At 39.6% G+C, this 18,872-nt stretch overlaps 1 protein-coding gene across 3 annotated transcripts in view; it reads left to right on the top strand.

Moving 5' to 3' along the window:
• The window catches only part of fras1 (Fraser extracellular matrix complex subunit 1), a 211,252-nt gene that overhangs the window by 172,919 nt on the left and 19,461 nt on the right, over positions 1-18,872 (top strand). For all 3 annotated transcript variants that reach the window (XM_061816627.1, XM_061816626.1, XM_061816625.1), the window contains 14 exons: positions 2,563-2,687; positions 3,881-4,021; positions 4,756-4,983; positions 5,977-6,090; positions 6,654-6,804; positions 7,327-7,486; positions 9,798-9,966; positions 10,901-11,147; positions 11,810-12,154; positions 12,828-12,988; positions 13,075-13,222; positions 14,793-14,998; positions 17,610-17,766; positions 18,606-18,806. In XM_061816627.1, the coding sequence (XP_061672611.1) occupies positions 2,563-2,687; positions 3,881-4,021; positions 4,756-4,983; positions 5,977-6,090; positions 6,654-6,804; positions 7,327-7,486; positions 9,798-9,966; positions 10,901-11,147; positions 11,810-12,154; positions 12,828-12,988; positions 13,075-13,222; positions 14,793-14,998; positions 17,610-17,766; positions 18,606-18,806 (2,553 nt within the window). The remainder of the gene's footprint in view (positions 1-2,562; positions 2,688-3,880; positions 4,022-4,755; positions 4,984-5,976; positions 6,091-6,653; positions 6,805-7,326; positions 7,487-9,797; positions 9,967-10,900; positions 11,148-11,809; positions 12,155-12,827; positions 12,989-13,074; positions 13,223-14,792; positions 14,999-17,609; positions 17,767-18,605; positions 18,807-18,872) is intronic.

Genomic DNA, 18,872 nt, shown 5'->3' with positions numbered 1-18,872 from the left:
GGCGTAAGGTAGTCGGTGCCTGTCGTGGCAGCAATCCCCGAACCCATTGGTGGACACCAGCGCTGAAGGATGCCATCAAGCTGAAGAAAGAGTCCATAGGCCTGTTCGGCCTGTGGGACTCTTAAGGGGTACTGGCCAAGCAGAATCCAGCTTGGGTCACTGAGGAAAAAACCCTGGCATGGGAGGAGCTCAGTGAGGCCATGGAAAATGACTTTCGGATGGCTTTGAGGAAATTCTAGTCCACCATCCGACGTCTCGGGAGAGGGAAGCGCTGCACCATCAATACTGTGTATTATAGTGGGGATGGTGCACTGATGACTTCGACTCGGGATCTTGTGATACAGTGGAGAGAATACTTCAAAGACCTCCTCAATTTCACCGAAGCGCCTTCCCATGAGGAAGCAGAGTCTGGTTGTCTCCTCAGTGGCAAGCTCTGCGAGATTTGCCCGGGGTTCTTAAATGCTCTGGATCTTGTAGGGCTGTCCTGGTGGTCACGTCTCTGCAACTGTGCATGGATATCAGTGACAGTGCCTCTGGATTGGCAGACTGGGGTGGTGGTCCCCCTTATTAAGAAGTGGGTCCAGAGATTGTGTTCCAACAACAGGAGGGTCTCACTTCTCAGCCTTTCAGGTGGTCAGGTCTACTCATGGATGTTGGAGAGGAGGATCCAACGGCAAGTCGAAATTCAGATTCAGGAAGAGCAATGTTGTTTCTTTTCATCCTGGCTGTGGAACAGTGGCCAAGCTCTTCACCCTCGGTAGGGTCCTTGAGGGTGCATGGGAGTTAACCTAACCAGTCTTCATGTGTTTTGTGGACTTGAACAAGGCATTCGACTGTGTCCCTCGGGGAGTCCTGAGAGGAGTGCTTAAGGAGTATATGTTACTGAAACCCTTGATAGAGGCTGTTTGGATTTAAATTCAGTCCCTGGTTGCAAATATTTCAGCCCACCAAAAGCCATCATACTATTCACAATCATCCAGCCATCCATTTTCTGAGCCGCTTATCCTCACGAGGGTCACGCGAATGCTAGAGCCTCTATTTACAATCATTGAAGTTTTTATTTTAAGTCCAACAATAGTTCCCGGCATTTTAGGTAGCGATGACAACCAGCATCACAGAACTCAACATGCACCTCAGCTTCTCTGATCCTATCGTATTAAAAACCATTAGGAATCCGCTGTTCGTTTATTATTCAAAATAATGAGTCCTTATTTAAATCAAAAAAATTTCAGAAAATTTTTTTCAAAGCTGAAAATTAACTTTGAAAACAAATGATGCGGAATTCAACTTGGACCTCGGCTATTTCGATCTTCTCGAGTTGTTCTCCTATTTTCAAGCTCAACAGTTTTAACATCAACATCGCTTTCATTTCTTTCTTTTCTCAGTGTCTCTATGGTACAATCCAACAATAAGTAATATGGAATACCTCTCAGCTCCCTAAAAGCTAATTTCAGCATCCGGCTGCAGCTCATTAGTGCCGAGAAAAAAACTCGTAATACTTTTTTCATATCCTCTGGGGACTAAATTGCACGGTGATGCAGCATCATTACAATCAGAATCAGAGGCGATTATGCTCTAAAATTGTCTCGTTAATAAGAACATCTTCATCTCAGTCGGAGAGGAGTTTAAGTCCTCGTTAGGATGATGAAGTACAAGGACAGAGGGAAATTGCAGAGGGTGATGTGAAGTTGGCGCTAAAATATACCAGGAGAAAAACAAATTGATTCAAAAGTATGCAGAGCATTTTGACCCACAGAATATTGGGTTCAGCAAAAATACTATAGACGCAATCAAACTATCAAGGGAAACAGTATACGTTTTTTTCACATGTTTCTGACATGTTCTCTTCTTTAATATCCAGCAGCAGAACACCCATTGGTTTCTCCAAAATCACCCGATGACCAAAACCTGGAGAAAACACGTCAATGTCAGGCAGAAGAGTGACTTTGACATGAATATCTTTTGTTTTTATGACACTTTCTAACTAAAACAACAAAAACAAGACTGATGAAGAGCTTTTAATGGCAAAGTAAGAAACGCACCTTGACCAATCCTGACTGACCACATGGCTCAAGATGAACATCAATGGCTTTTTTTTTCCCTTTTTGTGTTCACCATTCCCGCCATGACCTAGGTGGTCTTTTCTCAGGATTTCAGCACACTCCTTCTACTACCTCCTGTGACACTTACCCTGTTTATATCATATACTACATACAGTATACTGTACATAGTCTGTACAAGTCTCAGTATTGACATTTCTCTCCTCCATAACGAATGTGACACCCTAAATTGTTGGGTTTCTCTTGACGAATGATTGAGGTAAAGCATGATGAATTAGCTTTAAAAGAGATGAACGCAGAAAGTGGACATTTTTCTTGTACTGTGATTGGCTGGCTACCAATTCAGAGTTAGCTGGGAAAGACGTCAACACGCCCACGATTCTAGTGAGGATAAGTGGCATAGAAAATGGATAGTCATACTTGGATCCGGGTTGAGATGCGTCCGAATCAGGTTCTAAACCGGATGAGCGGGAATTGTTTAATTTTTGTTTCCGTCTTGCAGGCGTGCGAGTCGACAGTTTTTCGCAGGCCGACCTGGCGTCTCGCAGCGTCCAGTACGTTCACACCAGCCAAGAAGAGAAGCACGCTGACCAGTTCTCCTTCACTGTGTCTGATGGCACCAACGAGGTGAGCTCCAAAAAATGATTACAAACCAGTCAATAAAAATCCCCTCTCCACCATCACCCCACAACGACAAAAAAAAAAAAACCCTGCCATTAAAAAGTTATTACACTTAGAATGTTAGATAGCTATCAGATTTGGAAATTTACAAGGTACATATATTTTTCTTGTAAGCCTTAAGAGGTAGTTAAAAAAAGAGTCTGGACAATTTAAAGGTACTGATAGGTTTTAAAAAGACTTTACCATTTTTTTAAACTAAAATGTGCTGAAATATTTATATTTTAAAAAACTAAAAAGTACAGAGGAAATTTACAAGCTGTGAAGATTTAACTGGTTTTTAATTATTAAAAAGGAGAAAATGAAAAGTGCAAAAATGAAGACCGCTACGTGGTGGAATAAATTAAACATTATTCGTTAAATGTGTGATAATGTGGGGTCGGTTGTATGATTAGTATATTAATTTGGTGCCACTATTATTCAAGGTCAAAATTTCACCTTTTTTTTTTTTAAATAACAAAGAACAACGGGTTTTTTTTTTGTTTGTTTTGCTTTTTTTAAAGTAAGGTGCTCCAGCCGGCACTGTAATGTGACGCTATGTTCAGCATCAACTCGGTTTTTGGTTTCAACATGTCTCAGGTTATTTTTCATATATTCGACTGGCGACCGCAAGTTACCACACCAGAGTACCCAATCCCAGAACGTTATGTGCATAGAACCTCAGTATTGGTATTTATTTTTGTCCATTGTTTTAATTCTAAAAACACAAATTAAAAGGTAATACATTTTTAAAAATGCAAAAACATGTCCATCAAAAAGTCCTATGGAGAATTTTACAAGGTATCGCATGGAAAATAAAATAGTATAACAATGTTTTTTTGGGAGGGGGTAATTCAAGGTTAGTGATTTTAGACAATTGTACGTAGAAAACTGCAAAAAATAAATTCTAAGTTTTTTTTTTTTAACCAGGAATTTTCAAATAATATTATGAGGTAATAAATTAAAAATACAAAAATGAAGTCCACTAAAAAGTATTGAATTTTCAGGTATTTTTTTCATCAAAGGTTAATAAAAACAGTAAAAATAAATAAGGCTATTAAAAAATAATAAATCGAATTTTACGAGGTCTAAAATGCTAAAAAGCGTTTTTTTTTTTTTTACTGTCGATTGTTGGCTATATTTTTCACTGTTGTGCTCTCCAGGTGGCGCAGACATTCTACATCACCATCAAACCCGTTGATGACTCGCTACCCCTTGTCCACATTCCTGGTATGCGCGTTCAAGAGGGTGTGAGGAAAACCATCACTGAGTTTGAGCTCAAGGCCACTGACGCAGACACGGAGGTTGGTACCCTTACCTTCGACTTTTTCTGACATGCGTGAATGTTAATGTTGGGAACATTACTTTCTCGCTGCTGTTTGCAATTTGTTGCAATTACAAACTACCCTGTTGAAAATGTAATAGTAATGGAACTATTTCAATGACTTTGTCAAACTAATGTAAGAAATTACATTTGATTGCATTTTGCTTACTAATCTTCATTTTAGAATTAATGCATCAACAGGACCCTTGGAAAAAGTAAAAACTAAAACTAAAAAGTGGATTAAAACCATACATAGATCAGTACTTTGGATGACTACGTACCTGTTCTTTACAAAAATAATAAATTGATAACGCAAACATACAATATGAAAAATATTCATTGTATTATATGCGTCAAGCTTTTGAAAACCATCATACTATACCATGTTGACCTAATGACAAAAGGAAATATCATTCCCTTCCTGTTCTCTTATGTTTCAAATTATTTGATACTACCTTTAGGGGTCTGGGGGGGGACTGATTAGATCTCAATTAGTTACATTTGTCAATGTCCCTTTCATCCTGTTTGCAATAATTTCAACCTTGTGAAAAACTCATTTAGGCAGTAAATACGTCTGAATTAGCTACAATTGCAAAGGGTCATAAAACTTATAAATCACTCTTTTCCTGTTACTTTGGTTTGAATATCTGACAGCCTGTGGGGCAGCAAACCAGTCAGGTCTGAATCAGCCCCATTCTCTCCTCCGTCCGCCAGGCCGAGTCCATCGTGTTCACGGTGGTGCAACCACCGCGTCACGGCGCCATTGAGCGCACGGGTAATGGGCAGCACTATCGGCCCACTGCCACCTTCACCATGGAGGACATCTACCAGAACCGTGTCAGCTACAACCACGACGGTTCCAACTCGCTGCAGGACAGGTTCACCTTCACGCTGGCCGACGGCACCAACCTGCTTTTCATGGTGGAGGACGGCGGAAAGGAGGCCAGTATTCCTGTGTGTTTGTGTGTGTGTGTGTGTGTGTGTGTGTGTGTGCGTGCGCGTGTGTGTGTTCGTGTGTGTGTGTATTGAGTTGGGGATTCAATTCAATTAACAAATGACCAAAAATGGAGTTCATAAATTTACTAAAGATTTAATTAAAATCAAATTTTGACAAAAAAATCAAAAATATGGATTGTGAATAAACATTCAATTTTAAAAACTTAATGAAAAATAATGTCAAATTAAATGCTATATATATATCAAAAAGTACATTAAAAATCCATGAAATAAAAAAAAAATATTTGACTTAATGAACTAATTAATAGTTAATTAAAAGTAAATGAATGGATGGATGGATGTAAGTTTTGTAATCGTTCATTAAAAAGCAATTTGATTTTTGTTTTGTTTTACTTTCAATTTGAATGTTTAAAATCCATCCATCCATTTTTTGAGCCGCTTATCCTCAGAAGGATCTCGGTTGTACTTGAGCCAATCCCAGCTGTCATCAGGAGCACCAGGCAGGAGGCGGGGTACACGCTGAACTGGTTGACAGCCAATTACAGGGCACATGAAGACACACAACAATCGCACTCACAATTACACCTACGGGCAATTTAGAGTGTCCAGAGTAAATCCACGCAGGCACGAGGAAAACGTACAAACACTACACTTGGGGATGCTGGGATTTGAACCCTGGTCATCAGAAGTGTGAGTGCTGTGCTACCGTGCCACCTAAGAAGAACATTATAATGAGAAAAATGTCATGAAAAAAGTAAGCCAGGGCATGTTTTTTATGGCGTCTTTGTAATCCTCCACAGTGGAATCAGGAGGCCATGTTTAACTTTGAGAGCCTCTTACAGTATGTTGCCAAGGGATTCAACCGAATTGATATACTTGATCGTATCACATGAATATGATGTTGCACATGTTTTTAGATTGTGAATTGATAAATTTGATAGGATCATAATATGAGTGTTCTCTTGCACTTGTTTTTAGATTGTGACGGCCGCCCCACAGAAGTTCAAGATTGAAATTCTTCCCGTGGATGACGGGACTCCACGAATCGTCACCAACCTTGGACTGCAGTGGCTCGAGTACATGGATGGCAAGGTCAGAAGAGAGAGTTGAAACTCCAGAATACAGAAAATCAACACTTGATGTTTTGTGGTTTTATTTAAACCCTTGAAACCCTAACAAAATAGGTTTTGAAGACGGTTTCAAACCCTTCTCTAAACTCGAGCTTAACTTCACAGCCTAACCCTTGTTTAAAACTCTAATTTATAAACAGAATCCTTGATTAAAAGTCACTGTGTTTTGAATTCCTAACCTTTGTTTGTAACTCCAACCATGACTGTTGTTAGAAACCCTACTATGAAACCTTTATACTTATTAGAAACCCTCGCACCAACACAACCCAAATTTCTAGAGAAACCCCAACTTTGATTTGAAACTCCAATTTCAACCCCACCTTGAAACCATATCGCTGGCTCGAAACCCAAATTTGAAATGTTTGTCACCGTCAGTGAGTTGAATTCATGTCTTTACCTATCAGTATCATAAGATCACAATGATTGTACCGGCACACCCCCAGTTATTGTAAGCACTTTGCCGTTTCATTGACATACTTTAACCAATTTGATCATTTCATTGCTTTCAATATTTTCCATCTGAAGGCGACCAATCTGATCACTAAAAAGGAACTCCTGACTGTGGACCCGGACACAGATGATGAGCAGTTGGTGTACGAGGTCACCAGCGAGCCCAAGCACGGCTTCTTGGAGAGCAAAATGGCGTCAGGTGGCCGTGTCAGCTCATTCACGCAAGGTGGTGACCAATCTCCTTTCCTCTCGCTCATTTGAAATTCACCTGGTAGAATTGGTAGTTTAAGAACTTTTCACAGGTCACAGCTTCAAGGTCGAGTATGAAAGTCAAGGTCACAGCAAGACCAAATACATGAAACACAAAACCACAAAAATTTCTGTCATTTTCTAGCTGATCTTTTTCATTCATGCTGGACACCGAGTCGTACGATAGCCGTTTCGATAATTTGTTTATGGCACGGTTTGACCTTGACCTTGATGAGATAGCCTCGGTCAAATTTCTCTGAATCAAGGATAAAAAGTTAAATTGCAACAAACAATATGGAGTCATATCTTTTTTAAGGTCTTGTCAAGCGTGTCCTAATCATGTAGAATTTCATCCATACGCTCTAACATGATGATGTCATAACTTACAAATGATTTGTTTTGTTTTGCTCGAAAACGACACCACACGAAATGGCTTGATCTTCAAAGGAGTAGCAATGTGACATAAACTTGAGGAATGTAAACTTGTTTAACCCCTCAGCTGACATCAACCTGGGACTGATTCATTATGTGCTGCGTGAGGAGAGCACACAGGAAACCATGGACAACTTCCATTTCCTTGTCAAGGACGGCAAACCCAACGTGGTCAGCGACAACGTCTTCCACATCCAGTGGTCGCTCATCAGCTTTGACCACAAAAGGTTTGCATCAGACCTGTACTGTCTACAGTGAACTGTGCTTTTTTTATTTTTTTCAAACCAACTTTATTGTAACAAACTGTATTTCTTAACACCTGATCTCACACTCGCTATGACATTTTCTAGAAATATAAAATCTGAAGATTTTATATATATATATATATATATATATATATATATATATATTGAAAAATATAATAGAATAATTATTTGCAATTTAAATGAACTTTATTTAACTATTGAAATATAAAATGTATTTAAATCATACATCATTTCAAAATTAAAAGACGGCTGTAACTTAATGTAATTGCAAAAAAATTTAATTTGGTACCTGGGCCCATGAGGCCCTGGTGAGCACAGCTCCTAAAGGCAACATGGGTCCCCATTTCCCATGAGCTGACCACCTGTGCAGAAATCTGAGTGGGGGCTGAAGACAGGGACTTTGGTATTCTGATTCCCAGACAGAAGATGGCCCTTGGAATGTGCCATGTCACTTCTCTGGTAGCCTGAGCTGGTGTGTGAGATTGCGAAATTACGACTAGATGTAGTCGGGCTCACCTCAATATGTAGCTTGGGTTCTAGTACCAGTCTTAATGAGAGGTGTTGGTCTATCTTACAATCTCAAGTTGCCCACATTAAGAGGGGGCAAGGAGATGTCGGCATACTTATTGTCACTTGCATTTTGCCTGTAGGTAGGGGGTTCCCCCCATTGGAAGAGAGAGTACCCTCCCTTCGCCTTCGGGTGGGGGGAAGGGTTCTTTCTGACTGTTGTTGGTGCATATGCACCAAACAATATCACACCGTACCCACCAATTTGGAGTCCTTGAAGGGGGTACTCGAGAACGCCACTGAAGGTGACTCTCTTGTTCCGCTGGGGGACGTCAGTACTCACATGGGCAAGGACAGCATGATTAAAAAGTTCATTGATGGGCTGGATGGCTTTGAATATTATGGGGTTGTCCTGGTTGACATTGCGTGGAAATCAGAGACAGTGTTTCTGGATTGGCAGACCAGTGTTGTGGCGGGGTACCAGTGGGTGTGTTCCAACTATAGAGTGGTCACACTCGTCATCATCCCTGGTAAAATCTCTTCAGGGGTTATGGTGAGAAGAGTCAATCAGAAAGTTGAATCTCATATTCAGGAGGAGCAGTCGAGCATTTCATTTGGCTGTGGAACAGTGGACCAGCTCGACACTATTGGCAGGGTCCTAATGGTGCAGGGAAATTTTCCCAATGAGTCTACATGGGCTTTGTGGACCTGTAGAAGGCATTCCACAGTGTCCCTCGTTTATGGACAGAATTTTGAGGTGAAGCCAAGGCGTGGAAGGGTTCAGGTTTGGTGACCTCAATATTAGATCTATGCTTTTCGCAGATGATGTGGTTCTGATGGCTTCATCATGCCGCAATCTACAAATCTTGCTGACCATTAGCTGGTTTGGATGAGAATCAGCAACTGCAAATCTGAGACCATGGTCCTCAGTTGGAAAAGGGAGGTGTGCCCTTGCTGGCTTGGCAATGACTTCCTGCTCCAAGTGAAAGAGTTTAACTATCTCAAAGTCTTGTTCATAAGTGATGGAAGAATAGAACGGGAGATAAACAGGCGGATCGGTGCAGCATCTATAATAATGTGAACTTCGTCCCTTCCCTCACCTCGAGCTTGTGACCGAAATAGCAAGATTGCGGCTAGAAGTAACTAAAATTAGTTTCCTCTGTAGGGTTTGGTAATATTATTAATTATTATTATTATTATTCATCCATTCTTTTCCTGAGTCGCTTATCCTCACAATGGTCTTTAATTGCATTTTCCTGAGTCGCTTATCCTCAATGGTCTTTAATTGCATTTTCCTGAGTCGCTTATCCTCACAATGGTCTTTAATTGCATTTTTGCACTTCCCTTTCTTCACGGCTTCAACACTTTTTTTTTCCTGTGCCATGTCACATTGTTACACACAATTTAATTTCTGATTTTATTTGTTCAAATTAATTTTTTTTTTTTTGATTGTTCCCGACATCTGGTGAAAATTTCACACCAATCGCACCTTTGGGAATATAATTAGTGTGAAAAATGGGGACTTGTTGAATACTTATTTCAGCCGCTGTATGTAGCATTTTGTCCAACAGGGCTTCGTGCTGCCTAACACATGGTACTACAGTTGAAGGTACCAAAGTAAACAAAATTTGGTCTTGTCTGTGTACTGTAAAAGCACCCTTGAAAATATGACGGGTTCGATTCTTACAAGGAATTCACTGTTTATACTTATAACCCCAAAGTCTCGCAAAAAACACAAAAGACTGACAAGACTTTGTGGTGACAGTTACAACGTGTCGGAGAAGGCGGGCACAGTTGCGGTGACGGTGAAGAGGACTGGCAACCTCAACCAATACGCCATTGTGCTGTGCCGCACCGAGCAAGGCAGCGCCACTTCCAGTGGCGGTGTGGGATCACGCCCCGGGCAGCAAGATTACGTGGAATACGCCGGACAGGTAAACAGGACACACTTTTTTTTTTTTTTTTTTACTTTTACGAGCTTATTTTTTGGTATTGTGTTTTATGGTTTTAATGAAATATTATTTTGTTGTTATTGTATTTAATCTTATTGTATTTGTACTTTAACAGGAATGTTCTTTTACTGTAGGTGTTAGTTTTATTCCCATTTGATTCCTACTTATTTTATCTACCGTTTTTGTGTCTTTAAAGCCCCATTTTTATTTCATTCTCTTTTTATGGCTTCTGGTTGTATGTTATGTTACAGTCAATATTTTATATTATTTTGTCATGTCAGATTTTGTTTATTTTATTTCAACTTTTAATAGCTGTTTTAATGTGTATTATATGTTTATTTCTACTTGTTTACTTTTTGTTAATTTGTATGTTTACTTTCATTGGTTCATTTTATATTTATTTTTATTTATTTGTACTTCTACTAACTTGTTTTTTAAAATCATTTATACTTCTGGCATATTTTATTTTATTCATATTTCTATTGATTTTGTTTTAAGTTCATTTTTAAATATACTCTTTGTTTGTCTTCATAAACATCTACTTCTTCTCTTAAAATTTATTTTTATTTATTTTTATCTATCTGTTACTTTCACTATCTCATTTCTTTTTTCTAGATGCATGGCTTTTTAAATTTTATTTCACCTCTGCTTTTGTTTTGTTGTTTTATTTTAATTCGGCTGGTGACTTTTATGTAAACTTTTACTCAATTCTATTCTATATCGTGGTAGCTGCGCAATTTTTTAAAATTTTTTGTTTCACTAGCCCCTTTCATAATTGATGTAGACTAGTTCATATTCTATTGGTCCATTTTAGTTTTCACTTTGGTGCGTTTCAGTTATACTCTATTGACACTTTTGATTTCCCCTTATGGTCACTTTTACTCGTGTAATTTCGATTTTGATTGTGCACTTTCAGGTCCAGTTTGACGAGCGTGAGGACGTGAAGGTTTGCACGGTGGTGCTGAATGACGACTTTGTGTTCGAGGGCATCGAGAGCTTCCACGTGGAGCTCAGCATGCCTGTGTATGCCCTGCTGGGCACAAACACACGTGCCCTCGTCAACGTCAACGACACTGAGGATGAGCCCACGCTGGAATTTGACCGCAAGACCTTTCATGTCAACGAAAGCGCTGGTGTCGTACGCGTACCCGTCGAGAGAAAAGGTGTGAAGCAATTCTAATCAGCAGCATTTTGTGTAACGATAATTGTATATATCCAACATACTGTATTCTGTGAACCATTTAAGGAGTTCTGAATGTTAACAAAAAAGCCGAAATACTTAGGAACAATGTACTCTATGTTACAACTAGACAGGGCTCCATGAGTACAAAACATATCATGTAAGGTAGTATTCCCACAGTAATTGTAATGTTCAGTTTTTACCTTCAGATATGAAAAAAATGTAGCGAGAATCAGTATATGTTAAATTATGGTCAGTATTTTTATAAATACTCAAGTATGCTTGCTCTTTGGTAATGTATGAATTATTGAACGCTAAAGAGGTCATATGCCCAAATAACATTCACCCCTGGTGCAACATTTAAAGAAACATAGTTAAGACACAAAAAAAAGCTGCAGAGGAAAGATAAACACGCACAGGCTCTATTAACATTCATATTATTTCAACTATATGTATCTAGTATTAGTAGACTGACTTAAAAGAGCATTTTTTGGCGCGAGGCACGCTGCGAAATCTTCTGATAGTGACTTGCTATGTTTTAACGATGACATCATTGTGGGAGATTGCTGTCAGAGGATTTCCCAGCATGCAATAATTTAAAAATATTATTGTTGCTGTTAAAGTTGTGTATCCTCTTGTGCCAAGGCGACACGTCCAGCATGGTGTCAGCGCTCTGCCACACTGTGTCCAAGTCAGCCCGGGGCAGCAGCTTTCATGCGCTGGAGTCGGGCTCCGACTACAAAAGTCGTGGCGCTGAGCCCGTGAACCGCGTGGTGCTCGGGGCCGGCATCACCATGAGCACATGCGATGTGACGCTAATCGACGACAGTGAGTACGAGTTGTCTGAGGAGCTGGAGTTGGTGCTGTCGGAGCCATCGGACAACGCACGCATCGGACGCATCGCCGTGGCCGAGGTGGTCATCGACGGTCCCAATGACGCCTCCTCTGTCACACTCGGCAACGATACCTTCATCTTCGGCGAAGACGCTGGTACCCTTATTTATTTTAGCTTGTAATGTCATAAAAAATGTATTTTTTTTTCATCTGTTTATTCATTTTATTGTTATTCATTGGAATAACACTTGTGGTTCAGCACCTGGGGAATCACTGATTCGCAGAGTTGTTTCTGTTCAATTTAAAAAAAAATTTAACGTGATATAATTTACAATAAAAAAAAATGTATTCCTCTTTTTTTTTTTAACTTTCTTTTTTGGGCTTCACTGGCTTCAGATTTTTGTACATTCAGGTTCTGGCCCAATCCATATTTACAGTCCTTGTATCATTATATATGTAGACACGTATTTTTAAATTTACTTTGCCATCCAACTCAGGCAATGGATGTCAAATTTATTTATTTATTTGTTTTGTCCTTTGTTTGATGGTAAATGATTGTAAAATGTGATCTGTTTTGTGTATTTTATTTTTATATATTTATGTATAAAATAAATATTTATATATAAAATATATTATATATTTTTTAAATTATTATTATTCATATTGTTCCTAATTTAGATAATTTTCCCAAAATAAAATATTGACGCTTAATATTCTGAATTTTAAAAATCTGACAAAATTGAAAACAAATTTAATCCAAAGCAAACCAAAATGAAGAACTTTAAAATGAATGTGCATTTGTACAATTATCATGTTTTCTTGTGTCCAGGCACCATTGAAATTCCAGTGCTGCGCCATGGGAGCGACCTGTCCTCCGTGACGTCGGTTTGGTGTGCCACCCGACCCGCCGACCCCCCCTCGGCCAGTCCAGGCGTGGATTATATCCCCAGCTCAAAGAAGGTGGAGTTCAAGCCTGGGAGAACCGAAGAGGTCAGAATTGGACGCGCTCCATTTCTTCTCAGAAGTTGGCCAAACGTCTCCCTTCACAAATAATTTTTGCATTTTTCTCTTTCCAGTCGTGCAGTCTAACTATCATGGATGACGTCCAGAATCCATCCATTGAGGGCCCTGAGTCCTTCGTGGTCTTCTTGAGTTCCCCACAAGGAGCCGTACTCCAGGAGCCATACGAGGCTAACGTTGTCATCACCGACACTTTCCAGGACAGTATGTCAACACTGCATTTTCCTTAATAATAACAGTGATTTTTAAAATATTATTATTATTGTTGTTATTATTATTATTATATTATAATAATATTTAAATAAGTTTTGTCATGGTGGCACGGTGGAGCAACTAGTTAGAGTGTCTGACTCACAGTTCTGAGGACCGAGGTTGAAATTCCGGCTTCGCTTGTGTGGAGCATGTTCTCCCCGTGCCAGTGTGGATTTCTTCAGTCACTCCGGTTTCCTCATACATTCCAAAAACAAAATTAATTGGACACTCTAAATTGACCCGAGGTGTGATTGTGAGTGCGGCTGTTTGTCTCGATGTGCCCTGCGATTGCCTGGCAACCAGTTCAGGGTGTACCCCACCTTCTGCCCATTGACAGCTGGGATAGGCTCAAGCACTCCCCGCGACCCCTGTGAGGATAAACGGCAAAGAAAATGGATGGATGGATGTAAGTTTTGTAATTGTTCATTAAAAAACAATTTGATTTTTGTTTAGTTTTACTTACAATTTGAATGTTTAAAATCCATCCATCCATTTTTTGAGCTGCTTAACCTCACAAGGGTCGCAGGGGTTCGGGAGCCTATCCCAGCTATCCTCAGGCAGGAGGGCGTGGTACATCCTAAACTGCTAGCAAGCCAAACCCAGGGCACATGTTTAAAATTAATAGGTTTATTTGTTCATGCTTTGGAGTTTGTGACTTATGTGACCAAAAACATTGTAATTCAATAGTAAGTAAATTTCTTTCGGCTTGTCCCTTTCGCGGTCACCACCGCGTGTCATCTCAGATGAACGTGCATATATGTTTGGCACATTTTTTTTTTTTTACGCCGGATGCCCTTCCTGACGCAACCCTTCTCAGGGAGTGGAAGCCCCAGTGGGATACGAACCCACAACCCCTGGTTTACCAAACCTCGATTTTTTGTAATTCAATAACATTTTAAAATATTGCTCATTTAATTTTAATTAAATTAAAATTTTACTTCTGCAATTGAAATAATACAAGTGATTTATTGTTTAAATACATTTGATAAAAACATATATAACTTGTTAATTTCATTTTTAATATTTACTATTAACATTTTCATTCTTAATATTTGAATCATTTTTTTCATTTTAATAGTTTTTTAAAATGTTTTAATGTCTAAATGTTTCAATATTTTTAAAATATTGTTGATAGTTTTATTATTCATTTTCCTTTAAGTTTTAAAATATTAAATGTAATACATTACAATTCTCATTTAAATAATTAAAATGATATTGCAAAATGTAAATGTTAGTTATAATAACTAATAATAATTTAATTCAAATAATGTGTATATTTTTCAATAACTTTTTTTAATCATATCATATACTTATATAATATTTGGGTGTTCAAAAAACCTATTATTTTTCCATTCAGCGATTTCTATGAGACAACGGTGACAAAAACCACAGCTGCAGAAGGCAGAGGCTTTACTACGGCTATAACACTTTTGCACGATTGTCTACGTCGACACAGCAACACTGTCACACTGGCTATCACAACAACAACAGGTGCAGAAATAAAGTTTTGTGAACCTGTCAGTTCCCAGCATGCAGTTTGAGAAGACCGGCTACACGGTGAAGGAGAGCGATGGCACCTTGCAACTGCCCGTTGTGCGCACGGGCGACCTGTCGTTCACATCGTCGGCACGCTGCTTCACGCGGACCATGTCGGCCGCCGTCATGGACGACTTCCGGGAGCGCCCCAACGTGGACGAATCGCGTGTTACTTTCCTGCGAGGGGAGAAGGTACGATTCCGCCCCAAAAAACGAATCCTAAAACTCTTGTTTGGACACAATTAAAGTTAAATAACATGTACAACTGAGATAAACTGCTTGCACGACGCCAAATACAGGTAGCTGTATCGGACCAAAAGTATTCTGACATAAAAAAATAGTACAGCTCAAGTGTTTTTGTTTGTGTGTGCTGGTAAACAAAAATGAGAAAAATGCAACAGTCCTCATTGGCCAGTACACAAAAAGCCGACAGTCAGCCAATCAATTACTGTCTCCCAACAAGTTAAAAAATGCCGAGAGGGTTCTGTGTTTGCGAGCCATTGTGTGGGAGTCAGCAGAATTTTCAAACTGCCGACGCCTTGTGGGCAAAATTAGTGCTACAGTTTCTTTTGCTATGCAAAATCGGCATTTGAGGCACACGAGGGTCAGTGTGACCAGTAGATGGAAAGCATGAGATGACTTAGCACAGGTGCATGCCGCACGGAACCCCGGCTTGGAGCGCCCAAACCCGGGTACAGGATACACTGTTCGTCTGAGAGCACTCCGGAAATTAGTTTGAGTAGAATAAAAATCTACCAAATGGAAAAGGAAAACCACTTACTAAGTACAACAAAAAGGTCCACTTTTTGAGTATTGTGGCAACATAATGAAAAACAGTGCTGGCTGGAAACATATTGTTTACAATGGAATAAATCAAATACAATACAAATACAGTACAAAAAACATCAACATGACACAATGAGAGACCCCAACTTGGGTCCCCGCGTTTCGCTCCCCAATCTTGGTGGCCTTGCCCATCATTTGCACAGTTGGTGCTTGACATGGGCTGTTACCTTCTTGGTGGTAGTTGTCTCCTGTGTTGGGCACTGATATTGGTTGGGGCCCCCATGCTTTATAGGGATGATGATGATGATGATGATGATGATGGTGGTGGTGGTGGTGGGGATGCTGGAGTGCGGTGGGTTTATCTATTTGAGGGAGGATTGGGGGTAGGGGGTGGTGCTCCGGTTCATATGCCCCATCCCTTGGGGGCTAGTCTGGGCACACAAGTTGTGTTGGAGGATAGCCCTGGGTCCTGGGGATTGGGTGGCGTTTCCCTGACTGAAATTTGAAGGACCTCTGATTGAGCCTTAAAAAGAAAGTACAGCTTTTCTATGGCTTTTGGCTTGCATTTGCTGAATTTACTTTAGTTACTTAAAGGTACAGTCGCTTGGTTACTTAAAGGTCAAGGGTCATGAAATGGATGATTTTTGGTATATTATTAATGAAAAACCCACAGCTAATATGGTCCCATGTGTTTTTTTCACCGCAAAATTTTTTTAAGATTTTTTCATATACAGCTTTTTGTAACTCCCGCCATGAAAATCCTCTCGAGGGATTTGTTTACGAGAAGAAGCAGGAAGTTACGTACAGGACAGAGGCGCCCGTAATTGACACGTTTGTTTCCATTAGTTTTACCTCCGGGAAGGTAGCTCGTTGTTCCTTCATGTTAGCGAAAATGCAGGCTCATTGCATTGCTGGACGTTGCTTGAACACTCGGGAGAATGGATTTAGCCTTCATAAGTTTGCAAGAGACCCGGTTCGTTGTGAAAAATGGATTTCACGGGTGGAGAAGACGAGAGCTTCGTGGGTTCCAAATAACAGGTCGGCAGTAATGCGCCCCGGCTCGTCGGTGTTCAACAAGTACTGCGGCGGCTGGCTTTGGACATACCCCTAAAAGCAGCATGGCTCGGCTCCACCTCCTCCTTATATGCCACCACGACACCAAAAATCAGCCACACCGGTGGGGGCGCCGCATTCGGCGGTCACTGCTTCTGCGAAGGCTGCTCGTCGCCGTGATGGCTCATCTCCGCCGCGGAAGTGGATCGGACAGGGATGAGTTTTGGCCATGATCGCATATCATCTAAATATGGCTCGAAACAATAGTGTAATATTGCCCCGGTAACTTCACTCAGTTGTGTGGTGTTTTCCTTTTCGAAAAGAGCTTCCGTGTCAGACGGGCCGCGTTTGTCTCCTATGGTTAGGGTGCACCACGTGTTTTCATTGGCGAATGTCCGGGTGACGTCACGGACGGAGGACGCAGCCAATATGGCGACCACTTGGATATCGTAGAATGACACTTCTGCAACTTTGCGCATGGATGACGCGCTCTCCGCTCACATTTATTTTTTCGTATAGACATTGAAGTGAATAATGTTATATGTATTTTTCATTACAATATCTATTTTAGAATGTTTATAGGGATGACACCCGGGCTTTAAACATATTCAAGATTAATCAGTTTATTTGTTTGTTTGTTTGTTACTTACAGTACTTACAGTTACAGATAGTTAGTTACCTGCTTAGTTTGAAAGTGATTGGATTTGAATTTAGTCATATCCCCAGTTAGTTTTGTGTGTGCAGACTTGTGCAACCCCATTATTTCTTTCTTTTTTCTTTTATTTCCCCCTTTCAAAACATTCAAATGAGCTGTACAGGTTGTAGTTCATATTAACAGCAGAGAAAGTTTTGAAATGATTTGCTGTATCCTTGTCCCTTATTTTACATGACAAAAACCTGATAATTGAACCGGGATGTGTTTTAGATCCACTTCATGTATGCATTTTGTATATATTATTTGCAGGTGAAGAACTGCACTGTTCACGTGAATGACGACTCAGTGTTTGAGCCCGAAGAAGAGTTCCAGGTTCACCTCGGGACACCAACAGGAGACCACTGGAGCGGCGCCATGATCGGTGAAAGGGACGTTGTCACCATCACGATTACCAACGATGAAGATGGTAAGCGTAAGAACCTCCAAAGTCATGTTTTGTCCAGAAAAGACACATCAAAAAGAGCACAAAACTTCAAAGTAACAACTGCATGATGTCACATAAAACATCAACTCAGCGAGCTTTCAAGGATTAACTAACCTTTTTGATGGGGGGTTGGTACTTTTTTTATCCATCCATCCATTTTCTGATTTAAATATTTAAATCATATATTTTATAGATGGAAAAAAAATTTAATGTTATAATCATTATTATTTTCTTTTTTAATTATGCATTCAAGTTTCCTTTTAAGTATAAGTCAAACTTTAAAAATAATTTACTCTTTAAAATATTTTAAGTAACTAAACTTAAATATTACTTTTAGCGGCTGAAATAAGTACTTAACACGTCGGCAATTTTGCTCATTAAATATATTTCTGACGGTGTTATTGACAAGAAAATTTCAGCAGCTGTTTGGAACAACCCAAGTGATACATACGTCCAAAAAAAGTAAAACAAATAAGATGAGAAATTAAGATTCGTATAATAATCTGAAATATATATTCACATAACTAATGGTGTTTTTAGTTTTAATTATAGATTGTAAAACATTTTTGTAAGAATGGTATAGTAATTATTTTATTATCTATGTATTATAAAATATAATAATAATAATAATTATTATTATTATTACAGTCAGCCACATTGTCTTTGTTTTTATTTTTGTAATTAATTAATTTTTGTACTTAATTTAATTTAAAAAAATAATGTTCAACGTTAAAATGTTAGATTGAAATCATTAAAACTCCAGACAAATCCTCGGCCTTTAGTACAATATGAACAAGCCTGTCTTTATTTACCTCTTTAAGCTCCCACCATCGAGCTGGAGCAGGCGTCCTATCAGGTCCGAGAGCCTCCCGGTCCAGACGGCGTGGAGGTCCTCAATGTCAAAGTGATCCGCCGCGGGGATCTGGATCGAACCTCCAAGATCCGCTGCAGCACGCGAGATGGCTCGGCCCAGTCCGGAGTGGACTACAATCCCAAGAGCCGGGTCCTCAAATTCACCCCCGGTACATTTTATTAAAAAAAGAAAAAGTAATGCACAGTAATGGTTGAATGTACTAAAAGCTTTCTTA

Source organism: Syngnathoides biaculeatus, chromosome 4 (assembly GCF_019802595.1).
Source record: "Syngnathoides biaculeatus isolate LvHL_M chromosome 4, ASM1980259v1, whole genome shotgun sequence".
NCBI classification, from domain to species: Eukaryota; Metazoa; Chordata; class Actinopteri; order Syngnathiformes; family Syngnathidae; genus Syngnathoides; species Syngnathoides biaculeatus.
Note: the sequence above shows the minus strand (reverse complement) of the source record. Positions and strands in the feature narration are given on the sequence as shown.